This window comes from Athene noctua, chromosome 14 (assembly GCF_965140245.1).
Source record: "Athene noctua chromosome 14, bAthNoc1.hap1.1, whole genome shotgun sequence".
Lineage (NCBI taxonomy): Eukaryota > Metazoa > Chordata > Aves > Strigiformes > Strigidae > Athene > Athene noctua.
Genome location: NC_134050.1, coordinates 10,541,371 through 10,560,738, shown reverse-complemented (window position 1 = coordinate 10,560,738; position 19,368 = coordinate 10,541,371). Strand labels below are relative to the sequence as shown.

The 19,368-nt window shown below is 67.7% G+C and overlaps 5 protein-coding genes and 2 non-coding genes across 11 annotated transcripts; 4 read left to right on the top strand and 3 right to left on the bottom strand.

Moving 5' to 3' along the window:
- Positions 1–94: 94 nt before the first annotated feature.
- TRNAR-UCU (transfer RNA arginine (anticodon UCU)) lies at positions 95–179 on the bottom strand. Its single transcript is given in 2 exon segments — positions 95–130; positions 143–179. It is a non-coding gene; the product is annotated as a tRNA-Arg (tRNA).
- Positions 180–397: 218 nt separating this feature from the next.
- Positions 398–470, top strand: TRNAV-UAC (transfer RNA valine (anticodon UAC)). The gene has a single exon. It is a non-coding gene; the product is annotated as a tRNA-Val (tRNA).
- Positions 471–1,716: 1,246 nt separating this feature from the next.
- On the bottom strand, positions 1,717–5,022 carry CABP4 (calcium binding protein 4). The gene is made up of 6 exons (XM_074917960.1): positions 4,689–5,022; positions 3,787–3,817; positions 2,901–3,044; positions 2,694–2,803; positions 2,112–2,259; positions 1,717–1,998 (listed from the first exon to the last, which is right to left on the bottom strand). Exons 1-6 carry the CDS (start codon positions 4,941–4,943, stop codon positions 1,970–1,972), a joined length of 717 nt encoding a protein of 238 aa, XP_074774061.1. The 5' UTR covers positions 4,944–5,022; the 3' UTR covers positions 1,717–1,969.
- A 1,471-nt stretch (positions 5,023–6,493) lies between these two features.
- On the top strand, positions 6,494–7,516 carry GPR152 (G protein-coupled receptor 152). The gene has a single exon (XM_074918616.1). It carries the CDS (start codon positions 6,494–6,496, stop codon positions 7,514–7,516), a length of 1,023 nt encoding a protein of 340 aa, XP_074774717.1.
- A 403-nt stretch (positions 7,517–7,919) lies between these two features.
- On the top strand, positions 7,920–12,624 carry CORO1B (coronin 1B). 2 transcript variants are annotated; one of them, XM_074917823.1, is made up of 11 exons: positions 7,920–7,998; positions 8,971–9,173; positions 9,278–9,400; positions 9,487–9,616; positions 9,722–9,903; positions 10,119–10,238; positions 10,319–10,423; positions 10,506–10,651; positions 10,733–10,790; positions 11,319–11,468; positions 12,021–12,624. In XM_074917823.1, the coding sequence occupies exons 2-11, from the start codon at positions 8,973–8,975 to the stop codon at positions 12,144–12,146; spliced, it is 1,341 nt and encodes a 446-aa protein (XP_074773924.1). In that variant the 5' UTR covers positions 7,920–7,998; positions 8,971–8,972; the 3' UTR covers positions 12,147–12,624. The 2 variants fall into 2 exon arrangements, with proteins under 2 accessions (XP_074773924.1, XP_074773923.1); XM_074917822.1 differs by having other exon boundaries at positions 11,319–11,627.
- A 1,122-nt stretch (positions 12,625–13,746) lies between these two features.
- PTPRCAP (protein tyrosine phosphatase receptor type C associated protein) lies at positions 13,747–14,757 on the top strand. Its single transcript, XM_074918460.1, has one exon. The coding sequence runs from the start codon at positions 14,372–14,374 to the stop codon at positions 14,747–14,749; it is 378 nt and encodes a 125-aa protein (XP_074774561.1). The 5' UTR covers positions 13,747–14,371; the 3' UTR covers positions 14,750–14,757.
- A 199-nt stretch (positions 14,758–14,956) lies between these two features.
- On the bottom strand, positions 14,957–19,353 carry RPS6KB2 (ribosomal protein S6 kinase B2). Of its 4 annotated transcripts, none has more exons than XM_074917854.1 (15): positions 19,228–19,353; positions 18,143–18,177; positions 17,945–18,065; positions 17,761–17,829; positions 17,529–17,676; positions 17,377–17,434; positions 17,188–17,288; positions 17,009–17,099; positions 16,814–16,904; positions 16,536–16,643; positions 16,375–16,437; positions 16,212–16,289; positions 16,018–16,125; positions 15,805–15,857; positions 14,957–15,577 (listed from the first exon to the last, which is right to left on the bottom strand). In XM_074917854.1, the coding sequence occupies exons 1-15, from the start codon at positions 19,297–19,299 to the stop codon at positions 15,409–15,411; spliced, it is 1,365 nt and encodes a 454-aa protein (XP_074773955.1). In that variant the 5' UTR covers positions 19,300–19,353; the 3' UTR covers positions 14,957–15,408. The 4 variants fall into 4 exon arrangements, with proteins under 4 accessions (XP_074773955.1, XP_074773954.1, XP_074773956.1 ...); XM_074917853.1 differs by having other exon boundaries at positions 15,032–15,577; positions 15,805–15,917; positions 16,018–16,122; positions 19,228–19,352; XM_074917852.1 differs by having other exon boundaries at positions 15,036–15,577; positions 15,805–15,917; positions 19,228–19,351.
- Positions 19,354–19,368: the final 15 nt, after the last annotated feature.

Below are 19,368 nucleotides of genomic sequence, written 5' to 3'. Positions count from 1 at the left end.
TTGGGGCTTATCCCCCCCCTCAACTATCTGGGATCTGTTCTGGGGGTCCCCCTCTATCCACCCCCCCCCCCCCCACCCCCCCCAGCAAAAGCAGCGACTCTGGTGGGATTTGAACCCACGACCTTTGAATGGCCGCCCCTGTTAGAAGTCCAACGCGCTCTCCCCTGCGCCACAGAGTCACCCCGGGACGCCTCCGCCCCCCCCGGACCGCCCCCCGGACAGGGGCGCCCCACGGTGTCCCTAAGCCAGCCCCCAAGCTGGCTTTGTCAGGACAGGGCTGAGGAGCACCCGGGGCGGGGGGTGCGGTCCCCTGCGTGTCCCCTGCGTGTCCCCTGCGTGTCCCCCGCGTGTCCCCTGCGTGTCCCCTGCTGGTGGGGGGGCCCTGGGGTCCCCGGCTGGCTCCGTGGTGTAGGGGTGATCACGTCTGCTTTACACGCAGAAGGTCCTGGGTTCGAGCCCCAGCGGAGCCACCCCCCGCCCTAGCGTGGCTCTTTTGGGGGGACACCCTCCCCCCTCCCCAGCTCGACCCCTCTCCTAGGGACACCCCCTACCCGCTTCTTTTTTCCCGAGGGGTGTCCCCAGCTGCCACACGCGGCTCGCGCAGCCGAAGGGGGTGTGGGGACCCCCGGGACACATCCACGGGGGGGCCGGTCCCGAGGTGCTGCCTGGAGGGGTGACACCGGGAAAGGGGGAGGTGAGGGGAGGCAGGGCGTGGCCGTGGCCCCTGCCTGTCCCGCGTGCTGATTGGCCAGCTGGCGCGGGAGCCCTGTGCTTATTGGCTGCAGAGGTGCTCTCTGCTGATTGGTCGAGCCTGTGCCCTCCCTCACGTTGATTGGACAGTTAGTTTGGGCAACTAGCACAGAGGGCTGATGTTAATTGGTTCATTGGTGTGTGCTGATTGGCCAGACCGTTGGTGGATTCTGATTGGCTGGCTGGTTGCAGCCAATCGGATCATCCAGCCAATGGCAGAGCGTAGGGTGGCACCCGCTGCCGGGGCCTTGCCTGTACCGCTGAGCCCTGCCTGTACCGCTGAGCCCTGCCTGTATCTCTTGAGCGCTGCCTGTACCGCTGAGCCCTGCCTGTATCTCTTGAGCCTTGCCTGTACCGCTGAGCCCTGCCTGTATCTCTTGAGCGCTGCCTGTACCGCTGAGCCCTGCCTGTACCGCTGAGCCCTGCCTGTACCCCTGAGCCCTGCCTGTACCCCTGAGCCCTGCCTGTATCTCTTGAGCCCTGCCTGTACTGCTGAGCCCTGTCTGGATCCCAGGCCCTGCCTGTATTCCTTGAGCTCTGCCTGTACGCCTGAGCCCTGCCTGTACCCCTGAGCCCTGCCTGTATTCCTTGAGCCTTTCCTGTACCCCAGGCTCTGCCCATACCTCTTGAGCCCGACCTGTCCCCAGCAGGCTCCCCGGGTGCTGCTTGCCTGCAGGAGTGCAGAGCAGGCACCCAGCATGCACCTGCCTGCACCCTGCCCGCACCCTGCCCGCACCCTGCCCACCCCCAGGGCTGCTGCACAGCTGCTGTGGCCCAGCACACCCTGGGGACGAGCAGCCGCTGTCCCTGCCTCCCCATGGGAGCCTCCTGTCCCCCAGGCACTGGTCTGTGTCCCCCCCCGGCTCCCCACGACTGCCCTCCCCCGGAGCTTGGCGTGGGCAGGGGCTGGGGATGGTCCCACCCATGTCCCATGTCCCCTCCGAATGACCAACAGACACTCACCTCCCGCTTGGATCAAGGGGGTTTATTGGGTCCCCCAGCCCCCCCTCAGCCCTGTTGCCACCCCTGGGGGGCTGTTGGGGTCAAGGGGCCTCGTGTTTGCCCCGTTTCCAGATATGGGCTCAGTTCCAGCTGTTCACTCTGAAACCTAATGCGGGCAGTGAGGTTGGGCTGGTCAACCAAGTAGGGAGTGCCTGACAAGGATCCAGAGGGGGGGTGGGGGGTGCAGGGGGGTGTCCCCTCCTGCCCTGAGGCGTCATTACCGGGTTGACAGCATCATAACGAACTCTGCGGGGCAAGGGAGGAGGGTGTCAGGGGACCCAGAGCTGGGCCACCCTTCACAGCCCACGTGCCGTGGGGCAGCGGCGGGAGGGGGCTGCAGGGGAGTGGGGGTCCCTCACCATCGAAGTCCAAGTGCCCGTCCCCATTGAGGTCCAAATCCTGCAGGATCTCGTTCACTTCCTGCGCCTTCAGCTGCTCCCCCAGCAGCGCTGCGATGGCCTCCCGCATCTCGGCGCTGCTGATCTCCCCGTCCCCGTTCATGTCAAACTGCGGCGCCCGCAGGTTGGGGGTCACCATCACCCTCCCCACCAGCCTCACCACCCTCCCTCCAGGGCCACGGTCACCCCATGCTCTTCTTAGGGTCACCATCCCCTCCGTGCCTGTGGTCACCCTCATGGTCATTGTTCCCCATGGCCATTGGGGACCACCCTCTGGTCTCCCCATAGCCATTGTCCCTTCCATGCCTGTGGTCAACCCATGGTCACTGTATCCCATGGCCATTGTCCCCTCCATGCCTGTGGTCACCCTCATGGTCATTGTTCCCCTCCCATGGTCATGGTCATGGTCACCCCATGTTCTCCCCATGACCATCATCCCCTCCATGCCTGTGGTCACCCCATGGTCACTGTCCCCACCACAGTCTTTCCAGGGTTGTTGTCCCCTGTGGGGGACGCCGCGGTCCCCCGTTGCGGTGGCCATACCTCCCGGAAGGCGATCTTGAGCTCCCTCACGCCCACCATGTGGGCCGTCTCCTCACGCAACTTCGGCCCCATCATCTGCACAAAGTCCTCGAAGTCCACACGGCCGCCCACTGCCCGTAAGAAAGGGACAACTTCAGTGCCCCACGCCCCATTCCCTGCCCCTGGGACCCCCTCCCCAGCCCCACGGCAAGCCGGCCCCATGCTCACTCCTCATCTTGACGTGCTGGGAGATCTCGATGAGCTCCATCTCGGTGGGCATGTACCCCAGGGTGCGCATGCAGGCGCCCAGGTCCTTGTAGCTGATGTACCCATCCTGGTCCGTGTCGAACTCCTTGAAGGCATCCAGCAGCTCTGCCCGCACACGCAGGGACACGCGGGGACACGCCAGCACATGGAACCCGTCAGGTGTTGGGGTGGGGGCATCCCCCAAGGCACCGCGGCCACCCGGGGGCAGGTCCCTTCCCTGGATGTGGTGCCGTGTCATGTGGCCCCGTGGAATCACGACCCGTGGTAGATCCCTTCATGACACGTGGGCCCCGTGGCACTGAGCCCCACGGCAGAGCCCCCCATGACAACATATCCCCATGGCAGAGCCCCCCATGGCACTGCACCCCATGACAGGGCCCTCCATGACATGTAGCACCATGGCACCATGTCCCATGGCAGAGCCCCCCATGACACATGTCCCCATGGCTCTGCACCCCACTGCAGAGCCCCCCATGACAATGTGTCCCCATGGCACCATGTCCCATGGCAGAGCCCCCCATGACACCTGTCCCCGTGACACTGCACCCAACAGCAGAGCCCCCCATGACAATGTGTCCCCACGGCACCATGTCCCATGGCAGAGCCCCCCATGACACCTGTCCCCGTGACACTGCACCCAACAGCAGAGCCCCCCATGACAATGTGTCCCCACGGCACCATGTCCCATGGCAGAGCCCCCCATGACACATGTCCCCATAGGTCTGCACCCCATTGCAGAGCCCCCCATGACACGTGTCGCTGTGACACTGCGCCCCACAGCAGAGCCCCCCATAAGAACAAGACCCCCGTGCTCCCAGGTCCGTCCGTCCCCCCAGCCCCCGCTCACCATCCAACTCCTCTGGCGACAGCTCCCGCTCCTGGGTCGGGCACGTAACGGGGTGGGGGCAGAATCAGACCCAGCTCAGCCCCATCCCTGCCCCCCGCCCCCGCCAGCAAACCGCGGTGTCACCTTTGTTAAGCATGGGTCAAAATTAACTCCAGTGGGAGGGATTAGAGGGATTGGAGTCAAAGCCCTGCCCCGTGCCTGTGCCCCCCACTCACCCTGGGACTCCCCTCTGTGTCCCACCTCCTGACACCCACCCTGGGGCTGCCCCAGCCCGGGACCCCCCAGTTCTGGATGAGATTTACCCAGCACTCATGGGTGCTGCTGAGGGGGCTTCCTACTCCTGGAGGTGGGGGAGTAGCACGTGTCCCCCTGCAGAGGACGGACAGCTTGTGTCCCCCTTCCCAAGCTGTCCCCTGGGTGTCCCTTCCATCCCTGGGGTGTCCCGAACACCCTGCCCAGTGCCCCCGTGTACCCTCCATTGCCAGGGGCCCAGAGTGTCCCTGACTCTGTCCCCAGTGCCCCACGTCCCCTCCGTCTCCAGGGTCCTAGATCATCCCTCACCCCATTTTCACCATCCCCATGTCCCCTCCACCACAAGGGTCCTGAAGTGTCCCCAACCTTGACCCCTTGTCCCCCCTTCCCCAGGGTTCCAGACTGTCCCTGTCCCCATCCCCACTGTCCCCATGTTCCCTCCATCCTCAGGGTCCCAGAGCATCCCCAACCTTGTCCCTTTGTCCCCATCTCCCCTCCATCCCCAGGGTCCTGGTTTGTCCCTGTCCCCATCCCCACTCTCCCTATGTCACCTCCATCCCCAGGGTCCTGAAGCATCCCCGACTTTGTCCCCATGTCCCCTCCATCCCCAGGGTCCCCCCCCAGCCCGTGTCCTGCCCAGCTGCCCCCACCTTGCCGAAGACACTGTTGAGGAAGGGGGAGTAGGTCTTGGTGGCAGCAGCGTGGGGGTCCCCGGGCCCCTTCTTGCCGTTCTTCTGCCCGTGGCCGCTGTGTCGGGACTCAGAGCCGAGACTCTTGGTGTCCTGGGGGCCACCGTCCTCGGGGGCTTTGGGGTTTTTTTCAGCCACCTCCCGCCCCCCTTTCCCTTTGCCCGAGGGGGCCTCCGTGTCCTTGGGGGCCCCCTTGTCCCCCCGGGTGCGTGGCATGAGGCCGGAGCCAGGTGGGCAGGCAGGCAGGCGGGCAGGGAGCGGGACCCCGGGGCGGCCGAGCCTTAAGAAGGAGACAGGGAAATCCTCTTACACCCGGACATGGGCCCCCCCGACTCCACCCGCCCCCCCTCTCCATGGGCTCCGTAGACCCAGGCAGGGCAAAGCCAATTAGCGGTGATTAGCAGCAGAAAGCAGCCAGCAACTACCGCCACCCTCCATGACCTCGCGCCAGGGCAAAGCCACACAGTCATGGCACCCCCAGCCACCGGCTGGGTCCCCAGCGCACGTCCCAGGGCCACCCTCTGAGTCCCTGCATGGGTGTGACCCCTGTCCCCAACGCTGGCACCCCGTGGCCACCACCCGTGTCCCCAGCACCAGCCCATGTCCCCAGCACCCCGTGGCCACCACCAGTGTCCTCAGTACTAACCCATGTCCCTAGCGGTGGTGCCTGTGGCCACCAACCATGTCCCCAGCACCAGCCCACATCTCCAGTGGTGACACCTCATGGCCACCACCCGTGTCCCCAGCCCAGCTCCCCCATCCCCACCACGGGGATCCATCCCCCCAGCAGGGACGTGACAACCGTGGGTGCTGTGGCAGACGCAGGCCCCACCCCCCCCGGCAGTGCCCCCCATGATACCATCGCCCCGGCTTGGCAGAGCGGGTGGCAGCGGGAAGCCACCGCGTGACAGGAAAATGCCATCACGGGGGGGGGGAAGCCACCGCACTGACCCCCCCCTACACGGACCCACCGCCATGGTGTGTGTGTCCCCATGTCCCGGGGGGCTCCTCGCTGCCCCGTGGCCCTCACCCCAAAACCCTGTGTCTGCCAGCATGGGGTGGCCACAACTTGGGCTCCCCGCTGCCCCCCTGTCCCCCGGAACTGTCCCAGAGCAGCAATAGCGGGGCCTCTTCCGCTCTGCCTGATAACAGGCAGCAGGCAGCGGGGTCAGTGTCCCCCCCCTTCTGCATCAGGTGGAGAAACTGAGGCAGGGCTGGGGCCACCCCCCTAAGGGCCCCCCCCAGAGTTCCCAGCAGGATCAGTGCTGGAGGAAGGTGGGTGAAAGATCGGGGGGGGGAGGGGTGTGTGTGTCAGTGCCACAGGGGGACGGGGGATTGGGGGTAGGGTTTGGGGGAAGATGGTGGAGCTTCAAAACTATGGCCCCTCCCACTTGCTCCCACATATAGGGCACCCCGCAGCTGGGTGTCCCCCACCAGCCACCTCTGCCTGAGCTCTCCCCACCATTAAGGTAGGTCCTACATTATTTACTGCCCTGGCCCCCCAGGTTCGGCTGGGGCATGATGGATTCGGTGGGCACAGGGTGACACAGCCAGTGGGGGACAGGGATGCCATATGCCATGGAGGGGGCACCCCAAAATGAAGGCAGAGCAGGAGAAAACCAGGCTGCAGTGGAGCAAGAGACTCTGGGGGGCAGGATGGGGTGATATGAGAGGGGGTGACACTGGAGGGGTGACACCAAAGGAGGTGACACCCCTTCTGGCATCCCTGAGCCCCCCATGCTGCCCACAGTGCTGGAGCCTGGGCAATGGAGCCATGGAATGCCACGCTGCCCCCCCTGCCACCCCTCGGCACCCTGTTATGGGATGGGCAGCTGCTGGTGGCCTGCGTCGTGCTGGGGTTGCCCGCCAATGCCTTCACCCTCTGGCTGACGGGCTGGCGCCTGCGGTGCCACGGACTGGCCATCTTCATCTTCAGCCTGGCCGCCTCTGACTTCCTCTTCCTCAGCAACTCGATCCTGCAGATCTGGTCAGTGGCCCACAGGCATCTGTGGCTGCTGGGCACCTTCACATGCCACCTCCACCAGTTCCTCTACGGTTTGGGCTACTACAGTGGGCTCTTCTTGTTGGCGGCCATCAGCCTGGATCGTTGCCTGTTGGTAGCCACCCCGCTTTGGTACCGGTGCCGCAGACCGGCCCGTTTACCAGTGGCGTTGTGCGTCGGTGCCTGGCTAGTAGCGGGCGGTTGCAGCATCCCAGACACGGCGTTGTCGACAGTATTGGAGCTGAAGCCCGGTTTGGTGGTGTGCCGCAGCGAGAGGGGGAACTGGGAGGTGCCCATGCGTTGGCTCGAAGTAGTGGTGGAAGGGCTACTGCCCTTCAGCGTGGTCTTGGCTTGCCACGGGGCCGCCTTGGTGCTGACCGGGTGCCGGCGTAACCACGGTGGCCGCCCGCCCGTCCGTTTTCAGCGCATCGTGGTGGCCACGCTGAGCGCCTACGTGTTGCTGCACCTGCCCTTCCAGGTGACCCAGCTGCTGCATCTGGTGTACCCTAACATCCTGGGCGAGCTCCTGTACCCGGTGGGCTTGGCCTTCAACCTCAACAGCTGCCTCAACCCCTGGTTGTACCTGCTGTTTGGCACCCGCGCCTGCCACCACCTCGCGCATCTGTCGCGGGCCATCCTCGCCCACCTGTCACCTGCCACCGTCACACCTGAGCCACCCACTGCCTCCACCCCTGAGCCACCCACTGCCATCACCCTTGTGCCACCCACTGCCTCCACCCCTGAGCCACCCACCGCTGTCACCCACCCGCCAGCCGAGGCACCATGAGGTCACCCCCACCCCATCCCCGTCCCCATCCCCGTCCCCGTCCCCATCCGGCACGGCCGTGGGGTGACACAGGGCCGGGTGTCCCCCCTCCCTGGGGACACCCCCCCTCCCACATCCCAGCAGGTCCCTCACGCTGCTGGGGGCCTCGGGGGGGGCACGGCCGCCCGTGGGGACACGGGGACAGTGTGACGCTGGCCGGGCTCAGCGGGTGCCCACGGGGGGACCTGTGTGCGGTCACCATGAGGGGCGCTGGCCCTGCCCCACGGGGCGGCCCCCGCTGTCCCCCCGATCTCGGACTCTCGCTGCCCCCACGAGGTCGCATGTCCACCCCCCCCCCCCCCGCAAAAAACCGGCCGCGGGGCGCATGCGCGGGGCGGGGCGGGCCCGGTCACTTCCTGCCCCCGCCCCCTCCCGCCGCCGCTACCGGCCCCGCGCGCCGCCGCCGCCCGCTCCCCCGGCCCCGGCCCGGCCCCGGCCCGCCGGTGAGTGCGGGGACGGCTCCCCCCCCTCCCCGCCCTGACCTCCACCACCGCCCCCCCCGGCCCCGGCGGCTCCCGGGGCTCTGGGGATGGGGCAGCGCCGGGGCCCGGCCTGGGGGGGACGGACCCGGAGCAGGGCCCGGACCCGGAGCGACCGGCCCCATCCCCATCCCCGTCCCTGTCCTCCCAGTGCCCCCATCCTCCTTCCCGGGGGTCATGCCCGGCCTTGTCCCCTTACCCGGCGGGGCCACCACTGTCCCCATCCTTGTCCCCATCCCCTTAATGGGGCCTCCCCTGTCCCCATCTCTATCCTCTATCGAGGGGGGCCACCCCTGTCCCCTTAATGGGACTACCCCTGTCCCGGTCCCCTTACCCAGGAGGGCCACCCCTGTCCCTGTCCTTGTCCCCGTCCTCTTAATGGGGCCACCCCTGTCCCCATCCCTGTCCCCTTACCCAGTGGGGCCACCCCTGTCCTTGTTCCCGTCCCCCGACCCAACAGGGCCATCCCTGTCCTCCTTTTTGTCCCCATCCCTCTAACCCAGGGGGACACCCTTGTCCCCATCCCCCCTCTCAGAAGTGGGGCACCCCTGTCCCCACCCCAGGGACTGACACACACACTCCTTATCCCCTCCCCACCCCGCCCGTTCCCAGGGGTGCTCCTGGAGCCCCCCGCCATGGGGCCGGGCCGGGCAGGGAGGGGTTTGTTTGCCCAGCGGGCACGGGCCAACCCGGGCTTCCCGCTCCCGGGAGGGGCCGAGCCGCCCTTTACCCAGGGCGGGGGACAAACACCCCCCACCCCGCCATCCCATCACCCATAGCAGGGTGGGGGGGTCACCCCCCTTCCCTCACTGCAGAGCTCGGCGCCCCGTGCCACGTCCCTTGGCCGAGCGCTGGCTCTGCCCCATGTTTTGGGGGGGGGGTGTCCCCCCGTCCCCCCCCAACCCTGGCGCTGACCGCAGCACGGGTGCCCCCCAGCCATGTCGTTTCGGAAGGTGGTGCGGCAGAGCAAATTCCGGCATGTTTTTGGGCAACCGGTGAAAACAGAGCAGTGCTACGATGACATCCGCGTGTCGCGCGTCACTTGGGACAGCACCTTCTGCGCCGTCAACCCTTCCTTTGTCGCCATCATCGTGGAGGCCAGCGGCGGCGGCGCCTTCCTCGTCCTCCCCCTTCACAAGGTGCCGGCGGCGATATCGGGGTGCCGATGTGGTGAAGGGGGGGTTTCCCTTGTTGGTGGGTGACCCCCAGTTCCCCCCCATCCCGTCTGTCCCTTTGTCCCCAGACCGGGCGCATCGATAAATCGTACCCCACGGTCTGCGGGCACACGGGTCCCGTCCTTGACATCGACTGGTGTCCCCACAACGACCACGTCATCGCCAGCGGCTCGGAGGATTGCACCGTCATGGTAAGGTGGGGACTGCGGAGAGGTGGGGGCACACATTTTAAGGGGTCCCCCCCCACAGTTGCCCACTGTCCCTTCTGTACCGGCAGGTCTGGCAGATCCCCGAAAACGGGCTGAGCCAGCCGCTGACGGAGCCGGTGGTGGTGCTGGAGGGACACTCGAAACGCGTCGGCATCGTCACTTGGCACCCCACCGCCCGCAACGTCCTGCTCAGCGCAGGTACAGAGTGGATTGTGGGGGGGCCACGACGATGTGTGGGGTTCAGTTTGGGGGGTATGTGGTTGAGGGAACACCCCCCTGACTCTCCCTGCTGCTTTTGGCCAGGCTGCGACAACGTGGTGTCGATCTGGAATGTGGGCACGGCGGAGGAGCTGTACCGCCTGGAGGGGCTGCACCCCGACCTCATCTACAGCGTCAGCTGGAGCCGCGACGGCGCCCGCTTCTGCACCGCCTGCAAGGACAAGAGCGTCCGCGTCATCGACCCCCGCCGCGGCACTGTGGTGGCCGTGAGTCCCCGGGCAACCACTTGCCTTGCCCGTAGCCCCTAGCCCCATGTTGGCCCCGTTCCTCAGGGCAAGACCCCTCACGCTGCCGCCATGTCCCCATGTTGCCACCCTGCCCTCTTCCTCAGGGTGCTCCCCCGGTGCTCCCCGCTTCCCTTGGGTGCTCCAGGGTGCCAGGATGGTGGTGACCCCCTCCCCGACCCTGTCCCCTTCCTCAGGAGAAGGAGCGGGCGCACGAGGGGGCTCGGCCCATGCGGGCCATCTTCTTGGCTGATGGCAAAATCTTCACCACCGGTTTCAGCCGCATGAGCGAGCGACAGCTGGCACTGTGGGACACGGTGAGGAGCACACCAAGGGCTCGAGGGGGTCCCCAGAACTGTTTCGGGGTGCCATACGGGGCTGACATGCTGCCCCACAGGAAAACCTGGAGGAGCCCATGGGGCTGCAGGAGCTGGACTCCAGCAACGGGGCTCTGCTGCCTTTCTACGACCCTGACACCAACGTGGTCTATGTCTGCGGCAAGGTACCCCCGACTCCCCGCCTGTTACACACCCCCACCCCCAGCCTTTTTTACCCATGGAACCCCCCTAACGGTGTGTCCCCAGGGTGACTCGAGCATCCGGTACTTTGAGATCACAGAGGAACCCCCCTACATCCATTTCCTCAACACTTTCACCAGTAAGGAGCCCCAGCGGGGAATGGGCTGGATGCCCAAGCGCGGGCTGGACGTCAGCAAGTGTGAGATCGCCAGGTGGGCACGGGGATGTGGGGGACCCCCCCCAGTTTCTTCCATTTGCTCCCCCGCCCCCCCTATAAACCCCTTCTCCGGTAGATTCTACAAGCTGCATGAGCGCAAGTGTGAGCCCATCATCATGACGGTGCCAAGAAAGGTCAGGGGGGGGCTGGGGGGGGGTGGGCACTGGGACCCCCCCACTCGGACATGAAAGCAGGGTGGGGGGCTCTAGGGAGGTGGCTGGGTGGGGGTCCCCAATCAGGCTGGGTGGGGGGGTCCCCAGGGGCACTGATGGGGGGCTCTGGGCAGGACATGGGGACTTTGTGGGGTCCCTGGGTGGAACATGGTGCCTGGGTGTGGGGGTCCCTTTGGGGGTTTTGTGGGGTCTGTAGGCACAGTGCCTGGGTGGGGCTGCCTGTGGGGGCTCTGTGGGGTGTCTGGATGTGGGGGTCCCCGATCAGGCAGGGTGGGGGTCCCTGTGGGGGTTCTGTGAGGTCCCTGGGCAGGACATGGGGGCTGGGTGGGGGTCCCTGTGGGAGCTCTGTGGGGTCCATAGGCAGAACATAGTGGGTGGGGGTCCGGTCTGTGTGGGGTGCATGAGGGGACATGAGTGCTGGCTGGGGGGTCCCTCGGAGGCTCCCATCATCCCCTCTGACATTTGAGGGGGGCGTGTGGTGCCCCGCAGTCGGACCTGTTCCAGGACGACCTGTACCCCGACACGGCGGGCCCGGAGGCGGCGATGGAGGCGGAGGAGTGGGTGGCGGGGCGGACGGCGGGGCCGGTGCTGGTGTCCCTGCGCCAGGCCTACGTCCCCAGCAAGCAGCGGGACCTCAAGGTGAGCCGCCGCACCCTCCTCCACGAGAGCCGCCCCCCCGCTGCCGCAGCCGCCCCCCCGGCCGGCCCCTCCACGCCGCCCCCCACGCCCCCCGCCGCACCCACCCCCACCCGCCTCAGTGCGCCCCCTGCCCTGGGCACCGGCCCCGCTGCACCCACGGTATGTACGGGGAGGGGCCTCTGCGGGTGGGTGGGGCCTCTGTGGGTGGGGCCATGGAGTGGGTGGGGTCTGCTGGGAGGGGGAACAGGCTGGGGCAATGGGTGAGGTCTTAGGAGTGGGTGGGGCCAGTGCGGAAGGTGGGTGTGGCCAAGTGGAGTGGGCGTGGCCACGATCGGATGGTGGGTGGGACTAAGGTGGGGTGGGGTGATGAAGGGGCGGGGCCAGGGTGGAATGGGGGCATGCCATGGGTGTGTCAGTATGGGTGGGGCCAAAGGCAATAGGCGGGGCTTTATGCATAGGTGGGGCCCAGGCTGGGGGGCTGGGTGGGGCTGGGTGGGTGTGGTGGTGGGCGTGGCCTCGGGTGTGTCTGATGGCAGGGGCGTGGCCTCGCAGGGGGGCGGGCGGCTGGAGGAGGTGCTGCAGGAGGTGGCCACGCTGCGGGCGCTGGTGGCCGAGCAGGGCCAGCGCATTACCCGGCTGGAGGAGCAGCTCAGCCGCCTCGAGAACGGCCACGTTTAGGGGACCCGCCACCCCCATGCCCCCTTCAGGGACCACCGGGGCCGGGGACAGCCCCCCAACACCCCTCCACTGCCTGCCAGGGACCATGCCTGCACCCCAGGGTGTCTCCCCCCACCCCGGCCCTCCCACCCTCCCTGGGGTCCTTCTCCCACTGGCCGCCCCTCTGGCAGCTCCCCCCCGTCACTCCCATTGCCTTACTGGGTGCTGCCCCCCCCACCCCCAAACCATGGACCATTCCTTGCACCCCCTCCATGTCCTCAGGCTGGGGGCTGCTCCTTGGATCAAAACCAAGCCCCTGCACCCCCCGTCCCTGGGTGGGGTGGAGTCTGCCCCCCCCTTCCTCTGGGGTGGGCACAATCTGCCCCCCAACTGTGGAATATTGTCCCCCCTATATTTTGGGGGCTTCTCCTCCCTCTCCTCGTGTCTCCCTCCCCACCCTCCTTACAGTGCAGGGTCAAAAACTATATTTTCACTCCAAATAAAGGACTTTATAAGAAAAGTGCTGGGTGAGGCTGAGGCGGAGGCGCTCTGGGGGGGGTTGGCGGGGAGGCTATGGGGGGGGTTTGTTGTGGGGCCAGGGAGCTCTGAAGGCTCCAAGGACCTTGTTTTGGGGGGTAGGGGGGTGGGACAACAGGTGGGGACAGGAAGGCACAGCCGTCACGGGTGAGAGCTCACCCGCTTCTGGCAGGAAATGGGGTGATGTGGGGGGGGTGGAGCCACCCCCAGCACTTCGCCCCAAGAACAGTGCTGCACCCCATGTCATGGGGCAGGGCACCCCCTCTGTATGTGCGTGTCCCCTGTGTGGTGGGTCCCTTCGGTGTCCCCAGGGGGTTGGTGTCCCCAGAGAACTGGTCGCAGCACTGCGGGGTGGGGGGGTCAGTGGTTCCAGGATCATCATGGGGAGTTGGGGGGACAGCTTGAGCGGGGGGTGGTCAGAGTGGGTCCCCAGGGCTGGCAGCCACCCCTGATTTCCAGGGCCCTGGGTGAATTTTGGGTAGGCGGGGGGGTGGATGAACACACACACACACACACACACAGCACCTCGCCTCCCCCCACAACGATACATCCGCTGCGCGGGGGCAGGAAGGCAGGAAGCACCGGGCCCCCCCCCCCCCCCAGCACAGCTTGCGCCCGCGGCATCAGGACCCTCTCCAGCAAGGCCTGCTGATGGTGAGCACCCCAAAACCGGGCAGGATGGGGGTGTCTGGGATCTGGGGGACTGAGGCGGGGTGACATCCCCTCAACAGGGAGGGAGCTGGAGGCGGGGGGGGGAGGCGAACATAACAGCACAACAAGCCCTTCTCCAGCCTCAGTTTCCCCTGCTAAATCTGGGGGGGGGTGTGGCTGTGCTTCATTTAACTTTGGCTCCCCCTGACCCCCCGGCTGGTGCTGCCCCAGGGGCTGAGGGTGGGGGGTGTGAAGCAGTAGTGGGTGCCCTGGGGCAGATCCCCCTCCTACAGCGGGGTTGGGGTGGGGGCAGTGGGGCCTACGTTTGGGGGGGGGGGTGTGGGGGGGGAAAGTGGTGGGACACAAGGGCAGCACAGTGAGGCAGGCTGGGGAGGGGGTGTCAGGGTAGCACGGAGGGGTTGGGGGGCAGGTTGGAGGTTGTGGGTGCAAGGCTGGGGGGAGAGGGGTGCACTGCAGCCGTGGGGTGGGGGGCTGCTATGGGGCTGCAGCACTGTGGGGAGGGGCAAGGGATGCTTAGAGGCTTGGGGGGGAGGGGGGGGACCCTGTGTAAGCACAGCACGGGGGCGGCAGGACCCGGGTCTTCTCCCTCAGCACCCGCAGGTGCTGTGGCACCCGCCGACCGCAGCTTCCCGTCACGGGGCCAGCTTGGTGCCGGCTGGCCGCCCACCCGGCACGCAGTGCTGGTGTGGGGGGGGCACGGGCCCCTCTTTTCCCTCCCCATCCCCAGGGCCTGTTGCCCTTTGCCCCGGCCCTACTCCATGTTTCCAGGATGGAAAGCCTGGGAAGGGCTGGGCTGGGTGCCACGCACGTGGCCGTGACCCCGGTGCCCTCGCCCGCAGGCTGGAGCGTGGTGGTACCCAGCAGTACCGGTACTGCTGGTGTTAACCGGGCTGGCGGCGGCGGGGGAACCGGCGGGAAGCCGCAGTGACCGGGCGGTGGGGGCTCTGTTGGGGCTCCTGCTCTGCCTGGCCATAGGGTTGGCCGTGGCCTGGCACCATCTTTGCCGGCTTTCGGCCGGGCGTTACCATCCCCGGCCCATGGGCCGGCGGGCGCTGGAGCTGCTGCGGGGACGTTGGCACCGGCTGCGGGGACGGGGTGGCTCCATGGAAGAGCCCAGCTATGGGGACGGGGAGGTGGCAGCCCCCCGGGATGAGGAGGAAGAGCTGATGCCATGGAGCCAGGATCAGCGGCTGGAGAAGAATGAGGACGAGGAGGACGAGGAGGAGAAGCAGCATGAGGAGGATGAGGAGGAGCAGGAGGAAGATGACGAGGAGGAGGCCAAAGGGGTCCCCGAGAGCCCCCCCGGTGGGGAGCAGGGGGCGGGGGGCAGCGCCGAGGCCCTGCTCAGTGACCTTCACGCCTTTTCGGGGACAGCAGCCTGGGGGGACACGCGGCCCTCGGTCACCGCCCTGTGACCCCCTGCCCTGCCCACGCTGCCCCCCGCCCAACCCCGCCTGAGGCTCCTGATTGGCTGCAGGGGCCTGGGCACCCACCAATAAAAGAGCAGCGCTGCCCATCTACAGCTGCCAGTTTGGGTTTGGCTTGGGGAAAGTGGGTGTGGCCAAGGAAAAGGGTGTGGCACGGGGAAGGCAAAGCCCGGGGGGAGGAGCCTGATAAAGGGGCGGAGCATGAGGGGAGGGGCGGGGCATAGTGCTGGGGGTGGAGCCTGCACCCCCTCCCTGCCCCGTCCCCCCCCCAGCAGCACAGCACCCCACAGCCTCATCAAGTCCTTTAATTGGCACAAATCCAGCAGCCATGCCCTCCCCCACGGGGGGGGGGGGGCCCATGCCCTTGGGGGCCACACTCCAGCAGGGCCACACTTTGGGGGGGGGCCCAAACCCCTGGGGGGGACCCCACCACCACACCAGGGGTGCCCCCCCCCGCTCCCCCAAACTCTGGCAGCAGTGTGAGTGGGCAGGGGGCTGTGCTGGGGGGGGGGGGGGGGGGGGGGGCGGCTGTGCCTGTGGGGAGAACAGCAGCATCGTAGGGCCCCCACACACACACCCCATGGGGGGGGCACCAGGCCCCTCTGCCGCCAGCACTCGCTGTCCTTCTCCCCCCCCCAACCCCACCCCTACCTGGGCACCCGCCCCCGCCCCCCCTTCTGCTTTTTGGCACCCACAGAGGTCTTGATAGGGAGGGGGGCCGTGCCCTCGGCGGGGGGGGGCAGGTTGCCCCCCACTTCCATCGGCTCCCCTGCCGTCCCAGGCTTGAACACCTCAAAGGGGGAGAACTTCACAGGGCTGGAGAAGTGGGAGAAAAATGGGGGGGGGGGACAGGGTGAGGGGCTACACCCACAGCACCAGCGCACCAAGCTCCCCCCACCCCACCCGCTCCCCACCATGCCCAGCGCACCCCCCCATCCCCTGCCCTGCCGCCCCAGCCCCTCTTCCCCCCCTTAGTGCCCCCATCCTAAAGCACACCCCCCCCCCCCCCCTTCCCCAGCCCCCCCGGAGTGGGGGGCAGGTACCTGACGGGGGTGCGGGGGCTGCTGTTGAGGCGGCGGGGGGAGCGCACCTTGGGCTGGAAGGAGAACCCCTCCTTGATGCTCTCCAGCACCGAGGGGGCCACATAGGTGAAGCCCTGAGGGTAGTGGGGGTGTCAGGGGGGATGGGACCCCATTGGAGGCTGGGGGGGGGAAGGTGGGGGTCCCACTGTCATGTGTGCATGTCCCCCTCCATACCAGGAAGGCCTGGTTGGCACTTTCACTGATGGCGACGTCGTCCGGGCTGTCGACGGGCGTCTGGCGGGTGAAGCGGGTGTCGAACTGGCTGACGTCCTCCTCCGACTGCTGCGGGGGTGGGTGGTGGGTGCTCCTGTGGGTTCCCCCCCCCCCCCCCCCCCGCCCAACCCTGACCCCCTCTTCTCCAGCCCTACCAGGCAGGGTTTGAAGGGGGGGTCCAGCCTGCGGGCCAGCAGGTCCTCCCAGTTGATGTGGCGGAAGAAGGGCTGCTTCTGCGGGCAGCGAGGGGAGGGGGGGTCAGGCAACAGGGGGGTGTGTCCACCTGGCACCCACACTGCTGCCTGCCCCTGCCTGTACCTGCACATCAGCTGCGTCGCCTGGGCCCCCCCCAACCCGCTGGTTGGGGTTTCTCTTGAGGAACTGGAAGAGAAATGGGGATGGAGGGCGTCACAGGGACGGGGGGAGGGGTTTGGTAGGACCTACATAAACAAGTTGGGGGGGGGAAGGGGGGGGGGTACCTTTTTGAGCAGGTCCCGTGCGTCGGGCGTCAAGTATGGCGGCAGCACCAGTTTGCCCTTGAGGATCTTGTCGATGGTTTTCTTGCGGTTTTCGGCGGTGAAGGGGGGCTGCGAGAGGTACCGGGTGGCGAGGAAGAGCCGGGCGGGCGAGGAAGGGCTTAATATCATCCTAGTGGGGAGCCCTCCAGCACCCCTAGGAGCCCCCCTCCCCAACCCAACCCAACCCAACCCGTTGCCCCCCCCTTTCCCGGGGAGGAAAGAGCAGGAGTGGGACTTGCCGATCCTGTGAGCATGTCGTACATCAGGGCGCCCAGGCTCCACCAGTCCACCGCCCGGTTGTGCCCGCTGCGCACCAGGATTTCGGGGGCCCTGGGGGGGGGGTGCAGGGAGCAGGGGGGGTGCCCTAAGTGGGGGTGGCAAGCCCCCCTCCCCCCCTATCCTCGCCGCCCCCCCCCTTGCCGCACCCGCCTCACATGTACTCGATGGTGCCGCAGAAGGTGTGAGTGACGGCCCCGTCGTGGATCGACTCCTTGCACAGCCCGAAGTCCGTCAGCTTGATGTGACCTTGGGAGGCATTGAGGGGGGGGTCAGCGCCATCCTGAGGGACCCCCTCGTGTCCCCCAAACCCGCCCTCCCCTCCCATCAACCCCACCTTGGCTGTTGAGCATGATATTCTCTGGCTTGAGGTCGCGGTAGATGATGCCATGGGAGTGCAGGTGGCCCAGGGCCAGCGTGATCTCGCTCAGGTAGAAACTGGGAGCGGTGGGGGGGAGGGGGGGGGGCTGTGAGCGGTGTTGGGGTCCCCCCATGTCTCCCCATCCACCCCCCCCAACATCCCTACCAGGCAGTGTCCTCCAGGAAGATGCCCTCCCGCTCCAGCTGCATGAAGAGCTCTCCACCTACAAAACCACAGCCCAAGCGGGACCCCCTGAGAGCCAGCCCCAGCCCCCCGGCCCCCCAAAATCCACCCCCCGGGCGCCACCCCCCCCTTACCGCTGAGGCACTCCAGGATGAGGTAGAGCTTGCCGCCCGTCTGGAAGGCGTAGATGAGGTCAACGATGAAGGGGTGTTTGACAGCCTCTAGGATGTTCCTCTCGGCCCGGGTGTGCGCTGTGTCCTTGGCATTGCAGGCGATCTTGGCCTGGGGGGGGGAGTGGAGTGGTGAGCCGGGAAGGGGGTGGGGGTCTCCCCAAGGGGGCTGGGGGGGGTCCCAGGATGGCACTACCTTCTTCAGAACCTTCATGGCGAAGATCTTCCCCGTGTTGGTGCCCTGGACTTTGCGGACCTGGAACACCTGGGAGGACAAGGAGGTTGGGGACACTGTGGCAGCGCCGGATTCCCCCCCCATAGCACCCCAACACCCCCAAAGTGTGTGTGTGTGTGTCCCCATGGTGTGCCGTGCCCCCCACCTTGCCGTAGCCGCCCTTGCCCAGGACGCGGAGCAGCTCAAAGCAGTGGGGCCCGATGTGCTCGGGGCCGTTGTTGACGCTGCTCTCCGAGATCTCGATCTCCTCGTAGTGCCCCACCGGCCTGTCGGGAGAGGGAGTGAGAGGGGGCGCACCCCCTGCCTGCACCCCTGCCTGCACCCCTGCCTGCACCCCACTTACTCCAGGCCATTCCCTCGGGGCTCCAGCTCCATCTCCTGCGGGAGGGAACCCACGGTCAGCAGCGGGCAGAGGAGGCCATGGCAGGCAGGGTGCTGGCAGCAGGCAGGGGACCCATGGCAGGCAGGCAGGGGATCAGGGCAGGCAGGGGACCCACAGCAGGCAGGGGGTCACAGTGGGCAGGGTGCCTGCAGCAGGCAGGATACCCCCGGTAGGCAGGGGCCCAGGGCAGGCAGGCAGGATGCCTGCAGCAGGGTGGCAGGCAAGGAACCACTGTAGGCAGGGGAACTTGTGGCAGGCAGGGGACCCACAGCAGGATGGCAGGCAAGGGACCCACAGCAGGCAGCGTGCCCGCAGCAGGCAGGGGGTCACAGTGGGCAGGGGCCCGGGGCAGGCAGGGGATCTATGGCAGGCAGGCAGGATGCCTGCAGCAGGATGGCAGGCAGGGAGCCCGCTGTAGGCAGGGGCACCCGTGGAAGGCAGGGGACCCGCAGCGGGCAGGGTGCCCGCAGCGGGCAGGGTGCCCGCAGCGGGCAGGGCCCCAGGGCGGGCAGGCAGGCAGGCAGCGCGGGGCGAGGTGCCACACGCTGGCCCAGCCGGATGTTTTTGGGCTGAGGTCGGGCCCTGCCCAGCGGGAGCCTCCCTCTGCCCGGCAGGGGCGGGGGAGCTGCGCCGGGACTCACCGGTTGCCCCCCGGGCCCCGGCTGTGCCTCCCCCCGCCCTGTCCCCACGCCAGCCTGGCTGCGACCCGGCCCCGCCACCGGCAAGAAGAACCCCCGGTGTGCGGCCGTGCTCCCCCTCCTTCAGCTGCCCGACCTTCTGCCTGCTCCCTGCCTGTCTGCCTGCCCGTCCGTCCCCGGCACCGAGCGGGCCCCGGTGCATCCCCCCGTCCCCACCGGCTCCCGGTGCCGCTCATCGCCCCCTCCAGCTGCCCATCCGCCCCCCGTCCCCAGCGGGGTCCCGGTGTCCCCATCCCTATCCCGCCCGCCCCATCCCCGCTTCATGCTCCCCCCACAGTCCCGGTTCCCCCCGTCCCCAGCCGGTCCCCGATCGCCCGGTCCCGGTCCCCCGCCCCGGTGCCGGCTCACGGCGCCCAGCTCAGGCTCGTCCCCATCGCTGCCCTCCTCGGTCTCCAGGTCGATGTCGAACACCCCCGCCATGACGGCGCCGTACCGGGACCCCTACCGGGACCCGCCCCGCTGGCCCCGCCCCTCCCCGGTAGCCACGCC